The sequence below is a fragment of the Rhodamnia argentea genome, chromosome 9 (genome assembly GCF_020921035.1).
Source record: "Rhodamnia argentea isolate NSW1041297 chromosome 9, ASM2092103v1, whole genome shotgun sequence".
Taxonomy (NCBI): Eukaryota; Viridiplantae; Streptophyta; class Magnoliopsida; order Myrtales; family Myrtaceae; genus Rhodamnia; species Rhodamnia argentea.
In genome coordinates this window covers 1,064,486-1,091,722 of record NC_063158.1, presented here as the reverse complement: position 1 = coordinate 1,091,722, position 27,237 = coordinate 1,064,486, and the positions used below count along the sequence as shown (strand labels likewise).

General features: G+C 42.0%; 3 protein-coding genes, 1 non-coding gene and 1 pseudogene across 7 annotated transcripts; 2 read left to right on the top strand and 3 right to left on the bottom strand.

The window, feature by feature from the left end:
- Positions 1-414: 414 nt before the first annotated feature.
- On the top strand, positions 415-5,183 carry LOC115740788 (N6-adenosine-methyltransferase MT-A70-like). Its single transcript, XM_048285358.1, has 7 exons — positions 415-1,745; positions 1,907-2,005; positions 3,041-3,124; positions 3,207-3,559; positions 3,901-4,117; positions 4,368-4,447; positions 4,759-5,183. The coding sequence occupies exons 1-7, from the start codon at positions 552-554 to the stop codon at positions 5,006-5,008; spliced, it is 2,277 nt and encodes a 758-aa protein (XP_048141315.1). The 5' UTR covers positions 415-551; the 3' UTR covers positions 5,009-5,183.
- Positions 5,184-5,734: 551 nt separating this feature from the next.
- Positions 5,735-7,444, bottom strand: LOC115740842 (2-keto-3-deoxy-L-rhamnonate aldolase). The gene is made up of 2 exons (XM_030674463.2): positions 6,623-7,444; positions 5,735-6,296 (listed from the first exon to the last, which is right to left on the bottom strand). Exons 1-2 carry the CDS (start codon positions 7,289-7,291, stop codon positions 5,898-5,900), a joined length of 1,068 nt encoding a protein of 355 aa, XP_030530323.2. The 5' UTR covers positions 7,292-7,444; the 3' UTR covers positions 5,735-5,897.
- A 127-nt stretch (positions 7,445-7,571) lies between these two features.
- On the bottom strand, positions 7,572-20,308 carry LOC125316680 (annotated as a pseudogene).
- Positions 20,309-21,169: 861 nt separating this feature from the next.
- Positions 21,170-21,254, top strand: TRNAM-CAU. Its single transcript is given in 2 exon segments — positions 21,170-21,207; positions 21,219-21,254. It is a non-coding gene; the product is annotated as a tRNA-Met (tRNA).
- A 782-nt stretch (positions 21,255-22,036) lies between these two features.
- On the bottom strand, positions 22,037-25,012 carry LOC115732936. Of its 4 annotated transcripts, none has more exons than XM_048285757.1 (6): positions 24,822-25,012; positions 24,460-24,690; positions 24,271-24,350; positions 22,919-22,994; positions 22,608-22,721; positions 22,037-22,531 (listed from the first exon to the last, which is right to left on the bottom strand). In XM_048285757.1, the coding sequence occupies exons 1-6, from the start codon at positions 24,951-24,953 to the stop codon at positions 22,388-22,390; spliced, it is 777 nt and encodes a 258-aa protein (XP_048141714.1). In that variant the 5' UTR covers positions 24,954-25,012; the 3' UTR covers positions 22,037-22,387. The 4 variants fall into 4 exon arrangements, with proteins under 4 accessions (XP_048141714.1, XP_048141715.1, XP_048141716.1 ...); XM_048285758.1 differs by having other exon boundaries at positions 24,460-24,677; positions 24,821-25,011; XM_048285759.1 differs by having other exon boundaries at positions 24,460-24,674; positions 24,821-25,011.
- Between the last annotated feature and the right edge of the window lie 2,225 nt (positions 25,013-27,237).

Here is a 27,237-nt window from a genome sequence, read left to right as displayed (position 1 = left end):
TATTGGTCCCACACATATTACAGTTTAGGGACTACAATGAATGTAGCCATAAGCGATACATATTTGAAACGTAATAAATGATACATAAATTAGCCTATCATCTCATGTCCATGAGTTTGTACGCGGTGCTTCATAACTTGATAATTTTCTTTTCGTTTATCTTTATGATCTTATCTCATTAAGTTGTTTTTTTTGCTAAAATATTTGCCATGTGGAGATCTTATAGGCATTTTTAAATGAGATATTTATATCTAACATATGCATCTTCTCTATTCAAACTCTACCGCTTCTCTTATATTTATTTCAAAATCTTTCTTATCTCAAAACAATTTAGTTCAATCTTTCATGAATGCAATAAAACAAAGTATTTGTCTTTTTATTTCGGGGAAACATATGTTTCCTTTCTCGAATGCAATCCAAACTGACTTTTCCTAGTTGCAGTTGAATCTTTGGGGCAAGGAACGATCTTTGCCTAAACCTTAAACCCTTGGAACCGCCAAAGCTTCATCATCGTTCCTCAGTTCAGACCTCAATCTTCGCTAACGCCACCAATGGAGACCCAATCGGACGGCAAAGAAGAAGCCGTCGTCGCCACCACCGTCAAGGACATGGCTTCGCAGCTCGAGTCGCGGATTCACTCCACCAGCAGCACCCAACTCCAACTCCTCGCTTCCCTCCAAACCCTATTCCCCGACCTCGTCTCCTCCATCGACCTCTCCCTCAAGGTCGTCTCCGCCTTCAACCACCGCCCTTTCACGCCCATCCCCCCTCTCCCCAGCCCTAATCCCCTCCCCAGAAAACCCTCCGACCCGAATCGCCCGGCGACCCCCGACAACGCCGCCGTCCCCAGATCCTCGAATTCGAAGGGGGCGGCAGAGCTGAGTCTGATTTCTCGGTCGGAGAGCGAAAAATTCTCGCTTGATGAGAGCAACAGCCCCTTGTCTGTTGTCAGGTCGATGGTGGCAGTGTGCCTACTGGAGCGGGTCCCCTTCACCGCGATCGACTCGTCGACGGTGTTGAGGAAGCTGGAGAACGACCAGAATGCGACCCCAGCGGAGAAGGCGGCTTTGAGGGAGGTGGGCGGAGAATCAGGCGCAATATTGGCGGTGGAGATGGCACTGCGCTCAATGGCAGAGGATAACGGTGGGGTTGAGTTGGGGGAGTTTGTGGTGAGCGGTAAGTCGCGGGTGATGGTTTTGGGGATTGACAGGACTCGGCTTTTGAAGGAACTGCCGGAGAGTGGGCAGGATCAGCAGCAGCAACAGCAGCAGGAGTCAAGTTCAGGGGATGATAATTCTAATCAAAATCAGAATCGTGGTGGGCAGGGGATTGGAAATAGTGGAGCTGATGTGAATGGTGGGATCTTCGGAATGGGAGGACCAGTTAGGCCAATGCAGGACATGTGGATGGGAGCTGGTGGCGACCCCCACATTTCAGGGGTCCCACCAATGTTTCCGGGTGGTGGACCATCTGGAGCATTGATGGGACCTCGGGGCATGCCTAGAGCAATGGGCATGATGGCAATTCCTAGAGGAATCAGCATTCCTCCGATGCATAGACCTCCTCTGGGGCTGAATCCAAACGGGTTGTCTCAGAAGCCAAGGACAGAAGAGGATGATATGAAGGATCTTGAGGCATTGTTGAAAAAGAAGTCTTTCAGAGAAATGCAGAAGTCGAAAACTGGAGAGGAGCTTTTGGACCTGATTCACCGGCCGACTGCAAAGGAAACTGCTGTGGCTGCCAAGGTATTGAGATTCATGTTGCTTTTGGTTGACTCTTTGGATGCTTTGTTCTGCGTCGGCACTAGCATTGTCTGGAAGCTTTTCCAATTTGTATTTGGGGTTATATATCAGTGAATGTGATAGCTTATCTGATCAAGGTCTTTATTGAATGCTTTGTGTTGCAGTTTAAAACAAAAGGTGGGTCGCAGTTGAAGGAATACTGTTTGTCACTCACTAAAGAAGATTGCAGACGCCAATCTGGGTCCTTTATGGCGTGTGAAAAGGTACACAACAGATTGTGTTTGGCAGTTGTTTGTTAAGTAAGTGTGATTGCAAGTACTCTGTTGCTGGATTCATTCTCGATGGCTAGGCTGTGTACTGTGGACTTTTGTAGTTCTATCAGTTTCTTAAGGAGCTGATGGTGACATTTGGCTTCTAAGTGTTTCTTATTTGAGAGTGCATCACATTCACATTGCGATATGTTTACTTCCCTTTTTTCCAGTACTAATTCCAAACGGAAGTCTTAAACAAGCAAACAGCTTCTAAGTAATTAGTAGAAGGTACTAAACCTCTAGAAGCTGCTGTGGCGATGCAAGTGCAGTCATCATATGTGCAACTGTTGCAACAATGCATGCAGCTTCAAGTTGCAAGCCTTTACTGGTTGGGCTATTGTCTGCGTACAGATATTTCCTATGAATGGTTTTCTGCATTATTGACCAGCTTAGAGAGTGCTATTTGCCTCATCTGCTCTTTTATGATTTTGCATGTTTTTAGAGGCTATTATTAGTTTTAGTGTTGGTTTTCTCCTTGAAACTTGCCTTCCTCAGCCTTTTCATCCTCCAGCCAGAATTACCCTCTTTGCCTTCCACAATCAAACTGGGATAAATTGAATGAAAATCAGATCTATGCCTTTTTAATGTCAGTGGTCTTTTGTGGGGTACTTGGGTGTTTGTCCTGTTTTACTTAAGCTTACATTATGCACCTTCTTAAATGATGGCGGAATAATATACTTGTTGTGGCCATAACGTAAATGTGAAGAAAGAAAACAAACGTAAGAGCTACAGCTTCAAACTGCTTGTTTGGATGAACAAAGGTTGAATGTTGTTCATGGACCTATACTTCTGGAAGTTATACTTACTTATTTAGCAATTTTAAATGCTTTGAAATGTTTGTTCTTCTGTTATAAGACGTGTAAACTGACACATTGGCCCTCCACAAGCTTTTGTTATTTCTTCCCGATTTTGTACTCAGGTGACTACTTCACCATTGTTTCATATGTTCAGGTTCTGTATTTACCTTAAGAAAATGTCTTCTTTCAGGTTCATTTTCGGCGAATAATTGCTTCACATACTGACGTCAACTTAGGGGATTGTTCTTTCCTTGATACTTGCCGGCACATGAAGGTCTTTTTCATCTCTATCTTTGTTCCTTGGGCATCCTCGGTTGCAGCTTTAACTAAATCTGATTGATTTTTCTTTTCCTTAGACATGCAAGTATGTTCATTATGAGCTTGACCCAACACCAGATGCGCCACCAATGATGATGGGGGCAGCAGCAGCACCTTCCAAGCCATTAAAGCCACAGCGTGCGGAATACTGTTCAGAAGTAGAACTTGGTGAAGCTCAGTGGATCAATTGTGATATCCGGAACTTTAGAATGGACGTGATAGGGCAATTCGGGGTTATAATGGCAGATCCTCCTTGGGACATCCATATGGAATTGCCTTATGGGACAATGGCAGATGATGAGATGCGAAATCTCAATGTTCCAGCATTGCAGACTGATGGCCTGATTTTTCTGTGGGTCACTGGACGTGCCATGGAGCTCGGACGTGAATGGTATGTGCTTGTCTGTTTGGATAGACTGATTTGATTAACATTTTTAGCGCATGTGCCTTTGTTATTTACCTGATAAAGTCTTTCCATGGGGAAGGAAAGACTAGATACACGTGATGAACTCCACTGAGGTTGCATAGGTGCTTGTGTGGGAGTCACTAGATGAGGTAGTGGCGGTCCAGTTGTTCAGATTTGTTGAATTCCTCTTGAACTAAACGAGTAAGTGACGCTTTATCATTTCCACAGGGACCTGACATTAGAGCTCACACTGCTATTTATGAATGAACTCATGCTGTTTATCATTTATCATGCTCTTGCACAATCATTTTATTTACATGTTACAGTTTGGAACTTTGGGGGTACAAGCGTGTTGAGGAAATCATCTGGGTGAAGACCAATCAGCTTCAGCGGATCATCAGAACAGGCCGCACGGGCCATTGGCTCAACCACAGTAAAGAGCATTGCCTTGTTGGAATTAAGGGGAACCCCGAAGTAAACAGGAACATTGATACTGATGTTATTGTTGCTGAGGTTCGAGAGACTAGCCGTAAACCAGACGAGGTTAGTGAATTACACGCACACTAATTCTTGGAACTGATCCAAAGTGCGTGAAATTTGTTTTGATACCGTCCTCTGGGTTTGCTGATAGCACTTTTACGATTTTAAAATGGTGAATGCGTTCATAAATGCCTGAAGATACTGGCTCAACGGAACTTGTGCACTGCAGAAGCCACATCTCTCGGGCTTTTCAAGTATTATAGAATGTAGATTGTCTGTTGTAACTTATGCTAATGAAAGCACTGTTCTGCAGATGTATCCATTGCTGGAGAGAATTAGTCCGAGGACGAGAAAATTAGAGTTGTTTGCTCGCATGCACAACACTCATTCAGGGTATTGTTTTTCAATATACTGGCCTTAATTTTTGGAAATAAGAATAAGCTGCTGAAGAAAAGTGAAACTTGCATATTCCTCTTATGGACAAGGAACAGTGGAAGAGTCTAGGCATTTTGGACAACTGTATATAGTTGATGAACAAACAATGTCAAAATGATTAAGTGGGTAATGCATGTTTTTTTGCCGATGCTCTTCCAAGGTGAAGGCCCCCCCTCATTGTGTACATTGATTTATTTTCACCAAAAAGAATCTCATCCTGTGTATTATCATTGCTTTGAGGTCTGTTCTGATGGTCTGTCATTTTTCAGGTGGTTGTCTCTTGGTAATCAGTTGAATGGCGTGCGATTAGTAGAAGAAGGGCTGCGGGCAAGATTTAAGGCGGCTTACCCCGAAGTCGAGGTGCAACCGGCTTCTCCTCCGAGGGCTTCGGCGATGGAAGTAGACTCTACTGCTGCTCAAATGAGGAGTCCGTTTGCAGCGGCGGAACCCAAGTCTGCTTTGGCGCAGTTTTCAGAACCTGCAGTTTCCGGAGCTATGGAAGTCGATATAGTGAGCTAGAATGGCCATCCAGTGGTGTCATGGAGTAATTAAACATCAGTCAACTCTTTGCAATGTTACTGCCTCGGTTGTTGGCCATTTGTTCCCCGTAATCGTCGGTTGGGTTCAACAATTTTGGCCACTAACGTCCATTGGATTGCTTCTTACAATGATGTCAAAGCGATACAATAAGATCTATGAGGAATTTCCCGCCAGATGTTGCCACTGATGCATCTCCTGATGTGCTGGTTATTGGCTGACTGGTTCTCGGTGGTATGTCTGTACTCGTAGCCTTGATGTAATTTGTTAGAGTAAGATTATGATGTATTATTAGTGTCATCTGTAAAGTGTATTGCCTTAATTTTTTTTTCTTGCAAGTGTAGAATGTCAATTTTAACCGTATCTGTATTGAATTCATATGGGCTTGAAGAATATATTTTCTTTGGAGGATTAATTTCTTGGACAGCAAGAAAGGGCTCGAAAGGGGACGTCTTGCTCGAAAGGGGATAAGAAATGAGAGCTCGCAAGCCCAAGTTGTTGTTTCCTTGCAAAGGATTTTTTAAGACAACACCCCAATTAAAACCCAACTCATGTACAATGTCCGCACAAGATAAAGAGTTGTTTCCGCTTCCAAGTGACATTTGCAGATGTATAATCATTGAACATCTGAAACGGAGCTTTCTAACACTACAGATCTTCATTAACAGATTGCTGCAACACGGAAGCAAGGAAAATTACCAATCTCAGTCAAGAGAAAGTAAGAAAATTTCATATAATTCAGCATTTTTCCAGGATAAATATTCCACAAATTTACAAAATTGCTTAAAAAGACCGAAAAAGCCGAAACACTCTGGGATATATTCTTTTTCTGCAGCTTGAAATGCCATTCAATTTCCATGCTCTCCCTCCCTCACTCACTCCAGTACTTGTCATCAGCATCCTTCCCATCCACCCTCTCGCCGTCGCTGTCGCTGCTCTGATCCTCCAACCCCATCTTGAACATCTTCACGTCCTCGACAGCGGCATCGCGGAACAGCCCCACGTCCACCGCACCCGACACCATGTGATACCCTCTCTTCCTCAGATCATCCGGCGAATCAAACGGCATCGCAAAGCCCGCCATATAGGCCCGGCCACATCCTACCACTCCCTTCTCGGCTGCCCTCATCATCTCCCTCACCTTCTTGTTCCCGGGGTCCCACAGGTACCCCATGCTCGCGCTCATATCCAATGGCCCCATTTGGATGCAGTCCACCCCATCGACGGCCGCGATCTGTTCAACATTTCGGACGCCTTGTTGCGATTCCACCTAACAAAGGAAGGTATTTCACGCATGATTGATACCATGGTTGGAGCGGATGCAATGTTCATATCACGCCAGGGATCTAAAGAGCCGGGCCTCAAGCCAATTGCTAAATCAGCAGAAACAGATTAAAGCTACTCACAAGTGGAATCTGGCTACATGAATCGCCATAAGCTCAATCCAATATGAACTTCTTGGAACTCCTAAACGATTTGTATCTTTCCTAATTGTCAATTTTCTTGGCAGATATGATCATTACCTTTCAGGAATAAAATGGCTACCAGCCAGATTTTTCTCGTTTGTAACCTTCACCTAAATATTCATTCTTGTACCTGACACATGATGAGGAGCTCCTCCTCGCAATTACTCAAATACCCTTCGTCGATCCCGTACTTGGAGGCCCGGACCACCGAGTGGGCCGCCCCGCGGACGCCGCCGGGCGGGAAGCGGGAGTACGACACTGCATCTCGGGCCAACTCCGGGCTGTCGATCATCGGGAACATCAGGCCCTGCGGGCCGAGGTCGAGGGCCTTCTTCGCCCAGGTCGGGGAGCTCTCCGGAAGCCGAAGGATCGCCGGGGTGCCGGTGCCGGCAAGGGCGCGGAGGCAGTGGAGGGCTTCGGAGACGCCGCCGGGGCCGTGCTCCATGTCCACGACGGCGAAGTCGTAGCCGGCGAGGCCGGCGATCTCGGCCACAGTGGGGGAGAAGGAGAGGAGGAAGATGCCGTAGAGAGTCTCGCCGGCGCGGAGGCGGGATTTGAGGGAGAGGGGGTTGGTGGGGGAAGAGGAGGAGGGAGAGAGATCGGAAGGGTTGGCGGAGGAGCGGACCGGGGTAAGAGTTTTGAAGTGGGTGGTCAGGTTTAGTGGTTTTTGATTTGGTGGAGTTGAGGATGGACTGGAAAAGAAGAAAGGGGACGGCTTTGGGTTTCTGAGAGTGGAGAGGGATGAACTGGCGGTCGGCGAGACGATAGCGGCGACGGCGGTGGTAGTTGTGGCCGCCATTTGGGGTGGCTGTGAGGGTTAATGGGGTTCTTGTTGGGCTTTAGGTGGAGAGAGCTAGAGAGAGAGAGAGCAGTGGCAGTACTAGCAGTCGATCAGAAGTCAAGAATATCAGATGAAGAAGACAGGCTCGCAGATTTGTCACGTGCGAGTGAGTTGGTCCTTTGTTGCCCGCGCACTCGCCACTCAGTACGGTACTGAATCATAACATGTTCTATTAGTCTTGATTTAGTCTCATTTGTCTTTTGTTTCCTTCCTTAAATTATATTATTTTTCACGAAATATCAACCTAATTTCCTCATGAACTGTTTCAAGAGATTTGCACCATTGTGCTCCTTTTTTCACTTTCTTCCCAACAGGACTTGCCAATGAAAAGAAGCAAAGCTAGAGGAGTTCAAAGAAGAGTCTATGCAGCACATGTTGTGTAAAAGCTGAATTAAGAGCCAATCTCTGCCCTGACCTACATAAATTCCAATCGCAAATCCTGCTCTTCTTCTGTATTAATTAACCCTTATGTAGCGACCTATTCAATCAGATCAATCTCATCTAAAGTTACAGGTCATTGGGAGATAATGACAATCGGGACTAAATACGAGCGCAGGTTGCTAGCTAACATGGCGCCCTAGAAAGCTCGCTCCCCACGAAATGGTGAATCCAATCTTCTTTCCACTTGGAGCTTTAAGCTGCGCCTCTGGCCATCGCGAGAGCCCCCTCCTAAGTTTGATTCCTGCCAATGAACCCGCTCATGTGGACGAATACACAGCCAGGATGCTCGACTCTGTGGAGAGCTCGTTGTCTCTCAGACCACAGCACTGAGTTGGAAGAGCCTTCCTGCTTTCGAATCGGTCGGGAGCCACTGCAACTGCCAGGATCCTCCATTTTTTGCTCCAGCCATCCTGCACATGCAGAGACATCACTGTTTGTTCAAAAAGTAGTCAAAATTATCAATTGCCGTTCTACTATTTCTCTAAGAGCAAAGCTTAACAGAAAGGCAAGAAAAGAAAAACAGCTCTTGGTCATGGTGCAACAAAGTGCACTTGCAGTAACGAGATGCATCCACAGAATCTTAGCTTTGATCCATTTATGACCTTGATTTCTTTGACACTCGCTAAAGCCATCAAGCTCTTCCATTACGGATGTGCATAAGTAAGTTCTCCATTTACTCTATGTTGATTTCCTACACAGCAAGACAAAATTCTCCGCCTAAATCTATGTCTACACAGCAAATCCTCAAATGGCCCAAAGGGTTCGAATTGGTACCTGATAAAACACATATTTGATGGAAAGTTTGATTTTCATCTCCTCCTCCAGCTCAAACAAATGAAGCTTCCACTACAAAGATGGATCAAATCATATATATTAGACATAAAGTACATGGGTGATAACTATCCAACAAACTGATGTTTATGATATACCTCATTCGCATACAAAATCCAGTTCTATCTAAAGAATTCAATTCATAAAAGATTCAGTTACTTACGGGAAAAAATCGATTTAAAACCATAATTTCTCCACTTCCATGTCTAGCTGCAATACACTTCATTACAATGGACCTTGCAGGTAACCACGACCTTGCATGAAATCGTACACTCTGAAAATCAAAGAAAAAGCTAAGAGAATCAGCATAGTAGTTGTTAAAACGACTGATAACGGTTATACCACCATCAAGACCGCTTCAAGTAAACCTTACATCTAAAAACTCGCTGCCAGCCAAGGACATAGCTTGCTGAAAACGATTCATATCTTGGAGGCAGGTTGGTGTCATACTGATTTATATCAATGCAACTAATGCAAATGAATGACCAAAGCCAAACTGATTTATGTTTGCCAACAGAAATTATACTCCAGCAAAAGCACAGGTGAAATTCCAGCCAGACTGTTCTGTGCTAATGATCAAAGGGAAAAGCCAGTACATCCATCGCTATTTGATTCAGTCAGTAAACATCCAAAGAGGGAAAGAAAAACAAGCGTCAGAAGCAAAAACACGTGCCTCCATGAATCTCTTATACACAACAAGAAACAACCATTGCACGTCCGGATGATTTTCATCGACCCGAAGCTCCTTAGCTATTATCTCCTTCCCAAAATGCTAAACATGGGAAGAATAAGATACAAACCATGTTAACAACAGACAAAATCAAGACCACATCAAACCGAAAATCAAAAACCGAAACAACCAGGTAGAAAGTAAAAGCTAGCCTAATGGAAATGAGGTAAACACTCAGGTTCAACTAGCACCTTGTAAACCAAACCAGCACTGCTGAGCTTGGTGGAAAACCCATGCCCAAATACCTCCTCAAAACCTTCTGGTGATGATCATACCGGTCTCTGCTCGGATCATACACACCCCCAACATCAAGTACAGCATCAAGCCCCTCCTCCAGCACCTGCAATCTCCAATTAATTCCCATAACACATCACATAAGAAAAACAACCCACAATTCTTCTGGCCAAGAGGTACGCAGAACCAAGTGTCAACATATACCCGTAATTCGGGTTTTTTTTCAATTTAATTTTTTTAAATTAAATAATTACGAAAATATTTTTTAAAAATAAATATATACCGATTTGGGCCTCGTTTGGCGGTCGGGTCGGGCGAGGCCGGGCGGGCACCCGCCCACTCGCAGGGCAATGGGCCCGGCCCGCCGCCGGCCCCGTCTACGAGCGGCGGGCACGGGCCCACACGGCCCGCTCGGCGATCCGAGGCCCGCCGAGCGGCTGGGCAGTGGGCCCACACCACTTTTTTTTTTTCCTTTTTTAAGTGTTTTAATTATTTATATTTATAATATTTAGTTTATTTCGTATTTTTTTAACATGTTATATTTATTTTGTTCATAAATTTTTTTGCGAAGCTTATGTTTATAACATAATTAGTAATAATTAATAGAAAAAATTGTTAAGATCTATAATTCATAAATAATGTTGTAATTATGTAATTAATTGAAAATATTCATAAAAAAAAATTGGTAAGATATATGTTGGAAAAACAAATGCGAAAACGAACACGTAACACAAGGATTTATATGGTTCGATCAAGGTGATCTACGTCCACGGACAAGGCAAAACAAAATTGCACTATGATCAAGGAGAGTATAGATTACGTAAGTCGATTTTCGACTGAACAAAAGTATACGGCTCACTCGTCTCTTACATAAGGAAAATCTTCAATAGCAAAGGAAAAGAAACTCTAGCCGTAGTATAAAAAATAGGGCGCAAAAAAAAATTTCTCGGGGGCGTTGCCTCCGAACCCCCACATAGATCCGTTCGCACCGCAAAGGAGAATTGTTCACTTGCTCCGAGTTGAGCCTATCAGCCCAATTCTCCGCATGATAAACTAAATCTCAAATTTTCCTCCACTTTTTTGGCCGCACAAAAATATGTCGAATCGGGTGATAAACCGGACCGAGTACATAAAATTCAAGACATATTTAACAATATATGAAATTAATTGAAAATATTCATAATATAAAATTGGTAAAATATTCATATAAATAAATTGTAATTATGCAATTCGATCGGCTAAAAAGATTGAAAGAAGAGGAAAGAGGGAAAGGAGGATTCATTTGATAACAAGAAGTAGCACCGATGGGAGAAAAATGCAAAATTGACAAGGAAAACAGCCGTTTTCCCACACAAAAAGAAAAGCCCGGTTTTTTCCTAAAAAAACGCCGTTTTTCTTGTAATTATGTAATTAATTTAAAATATTCATAAAATGAAATTGGTAAGATATATGAAAAAAAAAATGAGATTTTCATAATATATTCATCTATTGGATAGACATAAATCCAACCGGAAGGTGAAATGGTGATGTGTCAAGAATCGGCGGATCGGGTCGACGATATCAGATCGGCTCAAATTCGGTCGACTGAAGGTAAACGGCGTCTTAATCAATATACACTGCCGTTGGCGGTATTGAACGATGGATTTTTGCGATTGGGGATTGTCTAGATGGGGTTTTCTATTTTTTTTTAGTATTTTGGGGATTTTTTAATTGCAGCTTTGTAATTTTGGATTTTTAGAAATTATGAAAATCTCAATACTTAATATAAGTATCAATAATTAAAAAAATACGAAATGAAACAAAGTTGGTAAGATATATAAAAAAAATATGTTGTAATTAATGTTAAAATTTATTAAAATCTATAATTAATAAATAATATTGTAATTATGTAATTAATTGAAAATATTCATAAAATAAAATTGGTAAGATATATGAAAAAAATGAGAATTTCATAATATATAACAATCGTCAACCGTAATTACATATACTAATGATGTTGTCCTCCTCTATGACCTCCTGTTCCGCAAGTAGGTCGTCTCCGTTGTTCGAGAAGTCTAGTATTGTACGGACATCGAGGACGAGAATCCGGATAACTAGGATGTGTGGATGACGAAGGCATATCTTCTGCAAATATGCCCCATCCGGATGGTACATATCCTACCGTATGAGGATATTGAGAAAAAGGAGAGAAATCGGATCCATAAGGCTCGGCAGAAGTAGCCGGAGTCTGCAGCAGTGTATTGTCGGGATATTGAAAATCGGATCCCCCGTGAGATGGGCCTGCAAACCGTGAGAACCCCGGAGTGAAATCTGATTGGCGAAATCCTAGAGTGAACCCCGGAGTGAAATCTGACTCGCCAAACCCCGGAGTGAACCCCGGAGTGAAATTTGTCGTATGATACTCCAAGGGATAGGGGACGACATCACCACCTGGATGATCTCGAGTAGTCCTCCGCATTGGCTGAACAGTCTCGGGAGGGTCATCATCCTGCGGTCCAACGGGTGTTCTTGTAGTTGCTGGTTGGGGCGGTGGCATCATTGTTAGTCGTCTTTCCTCATTACGAGCGTATATCATTGCCCTAGCTATATTCCCCATATGCAAAATTTGTTCAACACCATCACCCCGGTAATGATATCAAAATTAACAAAAGTTATGAAATGATAATAGATCACGTTACTAAAAAATAATTAACGAATCAAATTGAAAGTATTTGCACGAACCTTTACACCCATTGCGGCCCTCGAAATAGAAATCCACCTCCGGGTATGTCTATGGTACCACTCCATATATCCCGAATGATAGTGAAGTGCCTCCGTTGCGGGATCACCATTGACAATATAATCGATACGACGGTCCCACATATCAATGCACCGTGCGTGTTTACCTACCCAATCCTTGCTAACTGGCCTTAATTCAATATCATGCAACGTAGTATGATCACGCGGATGAGTAGGTATTGGTTGCTGCATACCGAACCGACGAAGTACTCGATCCGGATAATACCACTCAACTATCCAAGAATAGATGAGTGGGACATGAGCCCTCCAACTATCTTGTCCCTATCGGCGATAATATGGTAGAGCCTCCAGAATGTCATTGGGGTATGGCTCCCAAATAATCTGGTATGGTAATAAAACATATTAAATTAAATCAATAATTAATTTATAAGCTAAAATTATATTAAACTTGTTAGTTGCTATTATTACTTACGTCTTCTGATCCCATTCTATCAAGTTGATAGCGCAAATGTGGCAACGTATGTGTAGGGACCTCCGTTGTCGGTAGGCCTTGACTCCAGCTGCATAAAGAAAAAAAAATGAGATTTTCATATATTATACGCACTGGAAAAAATTAATGACCGATGAACTAAAAAAATAATAGATCACTTACCGACTACCGAGAGGTGCATCTTCTAAAAGATCACGATCCGCCAAGGATGGGGCGACACATCCGAGCGCTCGCATGCCCAAATCTGCAATACATGTAGGGCACCTCCAATTTGATGTTTTGATGGATCGGTTGCACTACATAGCTCCCGATATAACCATGCAAGCGCCGCTGAACCCCAACCTGCATCTGCGTAGGGTTGTTGAGGTCCGCCAACAAGTGGAAGAAACAAGAAACTAGCCCGTGCCCCCGATTTATCCGAAAAAATGCATCCTTCAATTAAACGGAGAAAGAACGCCCTAGCATGTTGTACTATCATAACGTCATCGGCATCCGGAGGGAGATCATCCAAGTGTTCTCTCAGCCAACTTAAGTTTATCTGCGTCCCACGCAAATTAGGTGGGCGAGCACCAAGTAGATCATCACGAAGAGTGCCCCAATTAAAATCGATGCGGCCGAGAATCGCACGTCCATCTATGGGCAGCCCCGTGATCACCGCTATATCCTCAAGCGTAATCGTATATTCACCTTCCGGCATATGGAAGGTGTGGGTCTCGGGTCTCCACCGCTCGACCAACGCAGTAATCAAATGCCAATCTAACTGAAAATACCCCATCATATAAACTCCATAAAATCCCGAAGCATGAAGATACGGGAGTATGCGTTCATCAAGTTCATCCACGTGCAACATGGATCGCCGACATCTAAGGAGTGCATTTTCATCTGCACGTGAAATGTGATATGAACTGTTAGTATCAATTTTGATATTGGGGTTACGAATGGCGGATGAACTACTAAATTTCTCAATTACCTGAGCGTTCCATACGGTCTTTGATCTATATCGGGCATGTCGTGTAAGTAGTGAATCATCCCGAGGTCCCGGCTGAATATGAGTCCTTTGTGCCATATCTACAATTGTCATATTATCTCAATCATTAAATTGACATATCTAATGTACATATGGAACAGAAGCAATGAATAAATATCGTGCAACCGTGATATTATAACATCACAATAAATTAAGATATAAAAACCCAAAATTGCGAAATGAAATGCATATGCGGACGCCTAAACAAAACCCGAATGCAACGAAGCAAGATGATCCAGGATATCATAAAAACAAACATCACATAACCGAAAACCAAATTACACAACGAGTTCAATGAAAAGGGATACAGCGATACGAGGTTCGAAGCTTACAACAAAAAACTACCAAAAGAAATCCCACAGACGTGTCCAAATACGAACGCAATCCTACGAGGGCATAAAAAGGTAGATAATATAGCTACACAACGAGGTTAGGCCACTGTCCTCGGATAAGTCCTCATCGGCTAGCGGGTCGTAATCCAAAAAAGCATCTCACTCTTCAGCCTCTTCGGGGTCGGACTCGTGCTTCATCTCGGGCTCGGACTCGTCCTCCATCTTGGGCTCAAACTCGGAAGGTTCTCCGGGCGCAACATCCGCATCGGAGGGCTCGACGATCCGATCATCTGCGGGGGGTTTGGGGGACTCCGATTGCTCACCTTCAGGCTTGGGCTCAAGGTTGAACACTTCACCGTCCGCGGGTCTATTATTACACCAGCTCGGAATAATACCATAAGGTATCTCAAAAGTCCTAAGCGGTCCATGTTCTACTTCTCCCTCTTTATAGAACCAAGCTTCAAAGGTATGTGGGATCCAGTAATCGCTCCCTTCATCGACCCAAATTATACTTCCCTTCCTAAGGTAGACCTTATCATCGCCTACCGGGTACTCAATGATGATCATATCAATGTCCATCGGTACCCCAAAACACTTTGGCGGCATAGCTAGAGGTTAGCGTCCGCAAAAGGTTGTACCACAACGGGGTGAGATTTCATCTCAATAAGTCAACCCTAATTCGTTAGTAGGCCAATACTACTTCCGAACAATTCTAAAATGCGTCATATACAGCGATTAATAACCAAACGAGGATACATCAACAACAATTCAAGAATTAATATAAAAGTGGAACTAGACTTCATACTATATCATTTCAAGCAACATAGATTCATAAGTCTATAATATAAAATGTTAGGATAGTCACAGAGATTCTCAACTCGATGGGCGGGCCCGCGTGTTAACACCTCAACCAATCATCAAATATTATTTCGCATATACAAGATCGAGTATTAAATTCATCAATAAAGCAAGTCGTCCTATCTACGACTACATTATATAACCGAACATAACTCATCCCAATTTACTCGGTCTTTTATCAAGAGTTACGGTCGAAATTCGGAATGTCACACGACACGTGTACACAAGTACTCCTATTATTCCCCGATTTCCCACATATCGAGCAATGGATGCGGGAATTGCTACAACTCGGTGTCCTCCAGTCCATCTCATTACGTATACATGATGCACGGGGCCTTCCTTTATTCCTAATGCGTCTCGGGTCCGGTACTAATGGCGGTGCGTCGGGTTCGGACCGGTACTCAACATGCCCCAACGGATAAAACATATACTGATAGCAGTCAAGAGTTTTATCCAGCGTGTAGCACTCATCTACGTACATCTCGTAATCAAATTCCATATGCTTGACATGCTGCAATTACGTGGGAACATGGAATTTTAATCTCTTGAAATTTTCCACATGTGCACATTCGCGGGTCTAGGCACACTATCTGTTTATGGCCCCCTAATCCTCTTGATCTGTCACGTCCAGTTTTAACTTCGAAAATCCCTCCATCGTAGTCGAAAGATGTAACTTCGTGCCTATTTGCACGTTGATTGTTTTTCCCGAGTGTTTGACGAGCAAAATGTGTAAATACATGTTCTTGGTCCTTCTGCATTCCGTACTTTGTTCTTCTTATATCAAAATAGTGGACCAACCGATAGAATATCTTCTCTACCATAACTTTTATTGGCGGACCACGATAACCCTTCAAGATGCCATTGATCGATTCAACTAAATTTGTTGTCATCGCTCCATATCTTCTCCCTCCATCATAAGCCTTCGTCCATTTGTCCCTTGAAATCTGGTCACACCATGCATGCGTGCATCCATACCCCTAATTTCGTTCATGATACGATCGAACTTTCGTTGTTGATTTGCGTAAGCTGTATATTACAATAATAATTAGTACTTCCTTCTCAAATATTGTTAATACGTATTTTCATCAAATTTTAAAATTTCAAAATTCATCTGTTGCTTCAATAAGGGCTTTGCCTTCGGCATTTTTGAATTGTCCATTATAGTTGCTTACAAGATGACGAACGCAATATCTCGTGGTGGCCATATGGAGGACGCTACCTTCTTTGTCTCCATTGCTCTTTTAATCCCCCATATGTCCGTCTCGATATTACACAAATATTATCCCTACTAGTAACATATGTCCGCAATGTAGTCATAAACCAAGTTCAATTATCAATATCTTCCCGATCGACTACAGAAAATGCCAACGGGAATATATGGATGTCGCGATCAAGTGAGGCCGCTACAAGGAGTGTTCCTCGGTACTTCCCGTACAAATGAGTACCATCAACAAATATCACAGGCCGACAACTTGCGAAACCTTCAATCGTTTGCTTAAAAGTCCAAAACATCCGGTTGAAAACGGTGCAGCTTTGATCTACGTTCATGTGATCATCGATCACAAAATAAGAACCTGGATTCCTTACCATCATTTCGGTCATGAACTTTCTCAACATACCGTACGACTCATCCCATCCTCCAAAAGCTTCGGCAATCGCCATTTGTTTAGCTGCCCAAGTTTTACGATAAGTAGGTTCGAAATGCAGCTTGTCTTGAATCTCCGCCATGAGTGCCTTGATTCTGATATCCGATTGGGCGGTAACCATTGCTTTTATCTACGATCAAGTTGTCGATGATCCCGTGACAATTGAGGATGACTACATGTTTGTGGCCCATTGTACTTAACTATTTTCCAAAATAGGGTACCCGCTTTATTAGACGCGCGGAGCCTCCAATCACATGGTCCATTCCGATTACCGCACCTTATCACATATTGGGACTTATTTGTGATATCGCTGCGAAAGCTCTGATTTCTTATCAGAGAGTACTCTTTCAGCCTAACCGTAACGCGTCCCGTGATGGAAATAACATGCCAACATCAAATTCTTTTGATGGATCAAATAACATACGTCCCGGCTTGGCTCTTATATCGACTTGCATCATATCAAAGTCGATCTCTGAATATGGCGGCGGATGTACCAACGGCAATATGGGATTACTACAATGGGTGTTGTAGTAAGCCTCCATATTATCACCTTCGATATCTTCCTCATCATTGTCATCACTATCTATCCATTCATCATCTTCTTCATCGCTATCATCTCCATCATTATTATCATTATGATAGGGGTCCAAGTACTAATTATACACACCAACTTCATCTTTATCGATATTACAACCTTCCTCACCTGAATCATTTATCACTTGGTGTTCAACTATAGTTGCAGAAAACCGTAAAAACCTCGTAGCACCGGTCTCAAGTGCAAATTGCTTGATCATCTTAGCGGTACCATCATCACGCACCTCCATGATGTCGTATATGACACAATTCGATGTTAAAATCGGGAATCTATATATCGGCTTATGAATATACTGGTTGGGTGTTATATTCAACGCGCTCTCTATCGTAGTACGTAACTCATCAAATGTTGATATGTTTGCAAACTCGAACATGATAGATTGTCCGCCTTCATAATCATGTCCATATTCTGTTTGCACTATTCTACCTCCTCAGTATACAATCGCAACTAATGAAGATGACATTCTGCTAAATAACGAAATTACAAATTATTTCGCACATACAATTCAGTAAACATTGTCCCGAGCTCATTAACAATTTAATATTATAACAATTAATATATCAAATGAAATGAAATAAATGTATCATATATTCCTAAGGATTTGCATGGGGAAATAAAAAAAATTCATAGCCAATTTGTCAAAAAGGGAAAAATCTTCATTTTCAAAAGCACGGAAAGTCAAATTACCGAAATAAGGATTTGCCCAGTTAATTGTGGCCGTTTACTATTTTTCGGGATTTCTCGAAATTTTACCCTTTTTTTTTTGGAGAAATTTTCCCATAAGAGAAAAATTGTTATTTTTTTAAAATCGGCAGCCCAATATCAATAATAGTCCATGGCCGATTGATTTTGCCATTTACTATTTTTCGGGATTTCTCGAAATTTTACCTATTTTTTTGGGACATATTTTCCCAAAATGCCAAAATTGTTATTTTCTTTTAAATCGGGGGCCGAATATCAATAATAGTAGATTGTGGCCATTTACTCTTTTTCAGGATTTCTCGAAATTTTATTCATTTTTTTGGGAGAGATTTTCCCAGAATGGCAAAATTGGGGGGTTTTTTCCTAATTTATTTTTTTTAAAAGTATTTACTAAATTATTTTAAAAAAAAATTGATTGTGGCCATTTACTCTTCCACGGCCGAGCGAGGCCCAAATTTGTAAATATTTTTTTTATAAATTAATTTAGTAAATACTTTTTTAAAAAAATTAATTTGGAAAAAAACTTGCAAAATTATTATTTTTTTTTAAATCGGGGCCAAATATCCATAATATTCCATGGCCATTTCATTGTGGCCATTACAGCATTGAATTCTTCAAATTTTCAATGATTTTTTTCCTTTTTTTGCCTTTTCTATGCTTTTTTTTTTTATCAATTTTTAATTTTTTTTATTTTCTTTTTCCGAATTTTCAAATTATTTTAAAAAATTATTTTTTTGGACTGGGTCAAATTCGGCCTGCAATTCTCGGGTCATCCGATAACCTAAAAATGAATATGGACATAATTGTGAAAATGAGTCAAAAAAATTTAACCACATTAGGCCAAACTTTTTTATTTTCCCTGTCTCCAAGTACGGCTCTACACGTTAAATTTTTTTTTAAATAGAGCGCTACAAAAAGCCATGAAGGAGAACACGATAGCATACTTGGACATAGGGTAAATAAAAATATTTGCCCTAATCTCGTTGATTTTTTTTAATCGGGTCAAATGCGGTCTACACTTCTCGTATTGGCTATCCGATAACCCTCTTTTTTAAAGTTATTTTCCTAAAAATTCATTTTAAACTTTTAAAACAATATTTACATTCACAACAATTTTAAAAAAATTACTAATAACCTATATGTAACATAGATAATTCAGATATAAATAACAATCACATAAATAAATCTACACTTACGAAACCGCAAAAAATAATGAAAAAGAAATTTACCTCAAATTATCGAGAGAACGCACGCATCGAATGAGGAGCTCAAACTGTCAAGAAAAAGTACCGAATTATTTTAAATATTAATATAAAAATGTAGTACTAACAACATATAAATAAAAATTAATACTTAACTATAAAGAAATGTGTCTAAGGGAGAACGTTTGAAGGACAATAAGAGCGTCTAAGAGAGAGACAGTTTGAAAGAGGGAAGAAATGAGAGAATGTTTTGAGACGGACGAAGGACGTTTGAAAGAGAGGGAGAGCGACAAAGCGTTTCCAAAAAGAGAAGAAATGAGAGAAGGAGAGGAAGAGGGAATTTAAAGAAGTGAAGAGAGGAGCACTAGCATTTTGCATACTGTAGCGCCTAACCCTATAGTGCGCAAAATGCGGGGGAGAGAAGAGCCCCCACTCTTTCGCGGCACAAATTTACGCAAGGAAAGTGCCACACGGAAGGCGGGGACAACGGCACAGAGGAGAGGGGGAGGGGGCGCCACAAAAGAGAGGGGAAGGGGGGCGCCACGCGGGGGAGGGGGGGCGTCGCCGCCCGCTCAGCGGTGCCCAACCGCCGAGCGGGAGGTAGGGGCCCCGGCCCGCTCGCCAGCCGCTGGCCGGCGAGCGGGCCCGTGGGGCCCCCTCCCGCCGCGTGGCACCCCTCTTGCCGAGCGAGACCCAAATCTGTATATATTTATTTTTGTAAAATATTTTTGTAAATATTTAATTTAAAAAAATTAAATTGGAAAAAAACCCCGTAATTCAAACAATAGCCAAAGAATTGCCGCTTTCACCCGCTGAGCTACTAAAGATACCATTTTGTTATATCTCAATTATGGTTGTTTGTTTTTCTCTGAAAAAGTCAAAGAAGACGAATAGGGGGAGAAACGAAAGGAACAAGGGGAAAGACCTGGGGGGGTCTCCTGGGCAGACGCTATCGGCGTTGGAGAACTTGTTGGTGAGGCGAATCATGAAGCGGCCGAGGGCCTCGTCGCAGTGGAAGCTGCCATTGCGGGTGCCCACGCGGTTCGGCGGCGGCCGGGGGAGAAGGACGAAGCAGAAACGAGGAGACCCCGGAGGTTGAACAAGCAATGTGGCTGCTGCTTCCAAATTCCTTTTCTTTCTCCCAGCATTCCTCCGTGCGAAGAAATATACTTTTGGAGCGGCGGGCAGGCTAATGCATTTGCGCGGAACCAAGATTGCACTTTTCTTAAACAAAACAAAAACCAATAACAAAACATTGCTCAAGATGGTACTCAAATTTCGGATTCGATTCTTCCGAAGTTGGAATATGGAAGTACATCCGCGAGCCTATTTCCATAATTGCAATTCTATGTGCTTTAATCAAGTGCACGTTTTGTAAATAATACAGATTAAAGTGTTGCTTCTCGATTTCGGACTACTTCCAAAGATTTGAGTTTTGAGTCCCAAAGTCCTAGATTAACTCATGCTTAGCTCAGGTGCTTCCAATCTAACTCGCCTCGAGTTGAACTCGATGTTTGCTAAATCTTAGACAAGCGGAGCTTGAACTCAAGAATTCAAACTTGATTCTCTTCTAGTCAATTAACAAGCTTCAACCGATTGAATTAGAGTCGAGCTCAAGTTTTAAATTTAGCCAACTCGGTTTGGTTCGATCATTCGTAATTACAACTCTAGGTCGGACTCAAATCAAACTTCCAACGAGATAATAATCTACTCTTAAATTGTTAAAAGAAAGATGGTACAAGTAAAGAAAAGGCTTTTTTATGTGGGAGTCATATTACGTAAGAACGACACTGTAAAGAAATTAGGAAATAAGAAGGGAGCGCTTCAAAATTCAAATGTGTTGAGCGGCGTTCCAATTACAGTTACTTTTCCACTTCATTTGGAAGGACTAATTAACGAAGCAACAACCACTTTTGGTCGAATGCGAAGGGTTTAACTTTCGCCCGGGAATGATCACTAGGAATGTAATTGAACGGCTAGATGAACCAGAAAGAAAACGTGCCAAGCAAGGGGTGGTGGCGCAGTTGGCTAGCGCGTAGGTCTCATAGCTTCTGAGTTATCCTGAGGTCGAGAGTTCGAGCCTCTCTCACCCCAATTGATTTTTGGTTGAAGAAGAAAAAATCTGCTTTGGATCTTCCCCCAAAGAAGATTCTTGTTTTTTTGTCAAAATAATGTGTCTTTTGTCCAGGTAAGAAAGATACGGTTGCCTGCAATTTTTTTACTTTGAAAGGATAAAAGAGAACCAAGTGGCTTTCCTATTCAATCAATTTTTTTTTTTCCTTTTTCATATTGAAGTCGACAACTTCAAAAGACAATGAAATCTTTTTTGTTGATTTAAAGCCTTAGAAGCGTATATAGAGTAAGAGAGTTAAGGTTGTGGAGTTAAAACTTGCACGTTCTCCGTGTATAGCCCATGCAAACAGCAATCTGAATCTATTTTTCTCTCATTTGTATATTCGTGTTCTTCTCATCAGAACCTTTTCCCCAATTTTTATTAGTTTTGGAGCAGCTTCATCTCGGCAATTCTATTGAACCATTAACCGTCTGCATTACAAGCCGCGACCAATCCACTGCGTGGTTGCACTTACAACCATGGACACAAAGCTTCAGCGATTCCCGTTTTGCGCTGCTCGGATCACCGGAATGTACAAAATGTACACCTCCACCGGCAACTCCAACATGATGCTGGTCCCCGAAAAATTAAGCATCCACCAACCACGAGGTGAAGTTGAACGACAAATCTCCCGAACCTTTTCTTGTTATGTCTTGCCTCAAAATGCATTCAGCAGCGAAACCCACTTTCTCGTTCCAACATCGAAATTTACTTAGCTAGGAGAGTCTAGGCATTAATTTGCAAATTGAGAAGGCGTTAATCATCACAGAAATATGCCCGATTAAAATGCGTGCACGCCCATATCTCTTGGTAAACATGGGAAGTCGTCAGACCAAACCGAAGCATGGGATAGAGAAGCAGAAATTTTTTGATTTTCCTTTCCCAATCAGCTTGGTTGGCACCTATATGATTGTCTAATCCATACAAACCGAGAGAAACTAAAACAACAGAGTTATCGTCCAGCTTGTTTGAAACAGAAATGCTACAAGCTAGGGTAGGAGGCAAGAGTAACCACCGTTGCTAGCCTAAAAGATGCATTGGTGAACAATCAGTTAGTCCATCAACAGCTTGCATCTTTCATACACGTCCACCTACATTTTTGCACCTCGTTAAGTTACTTCTCCCTTCTCTCGTCGTCATCCCAATCTCCATTCTTATGTTCCTGATCTTGTGAGGGTCTTCTAGGAACATCCCATTGCCGAATCTCATTTCTTGGTCGCGTATCAGAAGTTGGCAAATCCATGTGCTTTCTTTTGCTCTACTTGACAAGAGGAGACTGTTAGGTACAAAAAAGGTCTATGGTAGAGATACAAACAGTTTGTGATTGGTAATACCTCCGAGGATCCCTGATGACCATCTTTCTTTCCGGATATCGAGGATAAAAGCTTTGCAGCCTTGTTGAACAATTGAAAGCCCTGAATGTCTCCATTTCTCATGCTTGCCTCCAGCTGCAAAGAGAAAATACTTCGGAGATTTGCAAAAACCATATTTAAGTTTCAGCAGGGCAGGTGCACAAGAAAAGAAGACCCTGTCCCAGGCCCATTTACATGCAGATCAGCTCGCCTGTAATAATTGTAATGCAACGTAGCCTGGTGACTGTAATTCAAATGCAAGGTGATTTCCTTATTTGGTTTAGAGTTTGTACCTGAACATGCACAATGCAGAAAAGTATACTAGCAATTGGCAGCCAACTCTCTTCAGGTGACAGAGACAAATTTGACCTGAACCAATGACAGGAAGGATGCACTCATGTCAAATTCCGTAAGAGTACATTAATCATTGAAAAAAAAATTCTAGCCAAATAAGTATTCAGAGGGCTGCATGGATTACAAATAGAACTCACCCAGAATAGAAACATTCAAGAGATACTTATCCAGGCACATGTGATACAAAGAAACAACTATAAAATGATGCCTAATATATCAGTAAGAACTGCACATCCTTAATATCATCATCACATCACCTAGTTCAAAGCATGAATAAGAGAAAGTTTGAAGCAAAGAAAAATCCTTGAGCTGAGGACAAAGAAAGCCAATTCTCAATTTCAGATCAAATAGGTATGTATAAGCTAAGAAACTAAAATATAATTTCGTATTCTATGAACCGTTATAAAATATTTCCTGGTTTAGTATAGACAATGATGCCATATGATGCCAATGAAATGCAGCACCTCATGGACCATATAAACAATTAGAATGTAGGAAAAACCTCAAGCCCCAAACAAGTCCACACCCCAACCCCCAACCCCCCAGGGCGCCCGGCCCCCTCTTTTCTTCTCATTTTCAGTTATTACAGAAATCAAACATGCAAATACTTGCAAGACTGCAACTAATATAAGTAAAGGACATTGAATCAGGGAAACCAATCAAACATCCACTTAAACAGAACTTTACAAGCATAAAATTTGATACATAACCCATCAAGAGAGAGATAAATCATCACATGTTCGGTTGAATATACACAATGACATGTTAATAATGTCACACAAGCAACCTCAGCAAACACCAGAATGAGATGGACTCCCTTCTCTTAGACATTCCTGATGAACAATAAAAGCTAGTCAAGCCAGTTGGACACTGGCAGTTCTAAATCACTGTATCCATCTCTCAAATTAACTCAGTCTAAACAGAGGACAACTTTCATTTTCTTCTCGACTAAAGGTGCACCAATACTACCGCTATAAATATGCACATAATAAGTGCCAGCAAAGGACGGACCATCCAAAACTCGATTATGCCTCAAGAAAAGATCCACTGGCTAAAAGGTCACAAAAGACTACGCTGGAAGTAGCATTGAGTTAACTGCATGATTAAGCTATAGACCCAATCTCCTTACAGCACAAGAGAAAACAGAGAAAACAGAGTTCTACATCGAATTTCAAGAAACGAAGAGCAATAAATGACGGCTGCCGAGGAAACACGAAAACATGCCAAATCACAATTTCTCACAAGGAACAACAAGCGGAGCTTAAAAGCCGAGTATTGTCAGGAATTGAACCTCAGGTATGGAGCCAAGTAAACAAGCGCATACACACCATAACGCCGTTTCCCAGTATCAAGCCACGCAAACACCCAACTCTGTAAATTGACAAAATCGATATCATTCATAAAAGCAAACAAATGCTTATCACAGTAAAGTGAAGCCAAAGAAAGCAATCAAATCTATCGCAAATCGAGAAACTTTCACCAGCCAATTGAAATAGGGAATGAAGCTGACGATCCCCATGACAGCGAACCTCGCATCCGTGGAGTCCACGACCGTGCCGTCCTCCTCATCCTCCGAGCCCGCGGAGACGGGGAGGACCAAAGAAGAGAGCATACACGCGCCGATCGCGGCGGCGAGGGGCGCGTCGGGGGAGAGCTCGGCCCTGCAACTCCCATTCCCGATCTTCTTCCTCCTCCTCCTACTCCTCCCCCCCTGCAACACACGTAGCAATAGCAGCACCCGGATTCTAGGTGAGTCCATGAGACCGAGTGCCAAAGGGAAAAAGGGAACGAGAGATGGAAAGGGAGGAAGCCGAGCTCCAGGACGTCGGCGGCGGAGCCTACCTTGATGGGGTTTTTGCTGGGGGAGGGTTTGAGAGCAGAAAGGAAGGGCGTGGGCGTCGCGGGAGTTCTGGCTCTGAGAGGAGGAAGGCGAGTCGAAGGCAACAGAGAAGCAACGGAAGCGAGAGAGACCATGGCAGTTGGCACCGTCCTTCGATCGGCAGTCCCACTCCGGACAGAGACATTTTGGGGAAAGGCAAGACTGATCCGGTCGCCCGAGGAAAAATTGCCCAGATAATCCTTTGTCAATTGCGATTTCATTTTCCGACCCCCAAATTGCAATTTTATGGATTCAATCTTAAAATTTGTCAATTAAATTTTAAGCCTATTCACATTTTACTTATTTGACCAATTTTTTCACCGAAAATTGCCGAAATAAAGCGCCCAACCGTTCTATGAGGCACGACCGACACCGACGTGGTCATTTGTATTATAGTATTTTTTTTTCTTTTACTTTTTATTTTTATTTTTTTTTTAGCTATGTGGCCGGTCACATGCGAGGCCGGCATAGGTTTAGGATATTTTGGATAATTTTTCCCGTCATCCTCAACTCAAGTGGCGGGGAAAACGAATCTCCCAATGGATTACTAAATTTTTGATTTCCATAGTTAGCCGGGGAAATTTGCACCCCGAATCTTCAAATTTTAGGTACGAAATGGAATGAATCATAAAATTTTCAAGGGAAAATTTCAAAAAAGGGCCCCAAATGCCCTCATTTTTTCAAAAAAGTGCTCGAATGGACCTTGTTTCAAATAAGGGCCTGAAATGTCTAATATTGTTTCAATTAAGGGCTTGAAGTGTCCAAACATGTTTCAAATAAGGGCGTCGGCTTGCCGGCCGATCAAATGTTTGCCGGCCAGCGAACACGTGATATTTCGGGTGATCGGAACGAGGGTATTTTTGTCCAAACAAATTTAAATAAGAAAAAGCCAAAACATTAAATTAAAAAACTCAAAACGCAAGTTCATTTTCTTTTCTTCAACCCACCCACGTTCTTCTCCAACGCACGTTCATCACCGAAAGAAATTGTTCCCTAAGGAAGTGTTACTAGAGCAAGCACCGGCGAGCGTTAGCGGCCTATGACCATGAAGCGATGTGAATCGGGCGGCGGTGGCGATGACGAAGATGATCGAAGGGTGAAGGATTTCAAAAGAAACCGAAAGGAAAAAACTCTACTCCTAGGGTTCATACAAAGTCTTCGCCCTCCCAATTCAACAATCGTTTCAATTGTGTCCTTCATTTTGCTTTTTATAATTCAACGGAGGTCGGTTTTCTTCCGGAAGTGGATCTACGAATCAAAAACCCTAATTTTCCTAATCCTCTAATTTCTTTCATTTTTATAAAGGTTAGTTTCCTAAGTTGGTTCAATCGGTACTTTGTTCATCCAAGACAAGGCCATTGCACCTGTTGAGTAACATGTCCATAAGGAGTGGGCATATGGTAGAATGTGACACTGATAGCAATAGCATCGATGGAAGTGAGTTTCATTTTCTAGTGACAAGTTGTATTTATTATGCATTTTCTAATTGTATTTGTTGTGGTCGTGGTCCCTACGTGTTGTTCGTGGTCCATATTTATCAAATAGTTACTACTTTGAACATGTTTTTTCTTTTGGGTGTGTTTTGTCATTTACACAAATATTTGTTTGTGGTCCACTATTTACTGTTTTCATTTCATCTATTGTGTTCGTGGTCTCTGTTTCTCAAATATTTGTTCATGGTTCAAATATTTTATTATGTTATTCTTCTGCATATGTCAAAATGCCATGCTATGAGATTGTTTTTATGAGACTGTTTTGACATATTTCATGTGAATGTTGTTCACAATGATAAGGATAAGTTGAAGTGTTTCAAGGATGAAAATTGCACTTTGAAGGGCTGATTTGTTGTATGACCTGCGCATGCTTGTGATGAGGATTATAATTGCAACTTGATGTTTTTTCTTCTTCCATTTGCACCAGGTGATAGATGTGAAGAACCGAATTATGCCATGTCTGATAGGTGTCTTGAGGGTACTAAAGAAGATGGGTTTGTGATTATTGATCTTAATGAGTTATACAGAAAAAATGTATGAAGTATAGAAGGTAGTTCAATGTAGAGGGTATACACAGCGGGTAGTTCAATGCGGAGGGGTACGGAGGTTGGAGACATTACAGCTTGTATGTAGATACATTATCCGATAATGTAGATTTCCTGAATATGGATAGTCAAGTTGAGTATACACATCCCGAGTTTGATCTTGAGGTGGATATGGAGAATCCAACTTTCAAGTTGGGGATGTGCTTTAGCAATGCTAAAAAGTTTAGAGGACCAATTAGAAATTATGCTATTAAAAATGGGAAACATGTGAGGTTCACTAAGAATGCGCCAAATAAGTTGAGGGCGGTGTGTTCTAACGGTTGTGGTTGGCTTATATATGC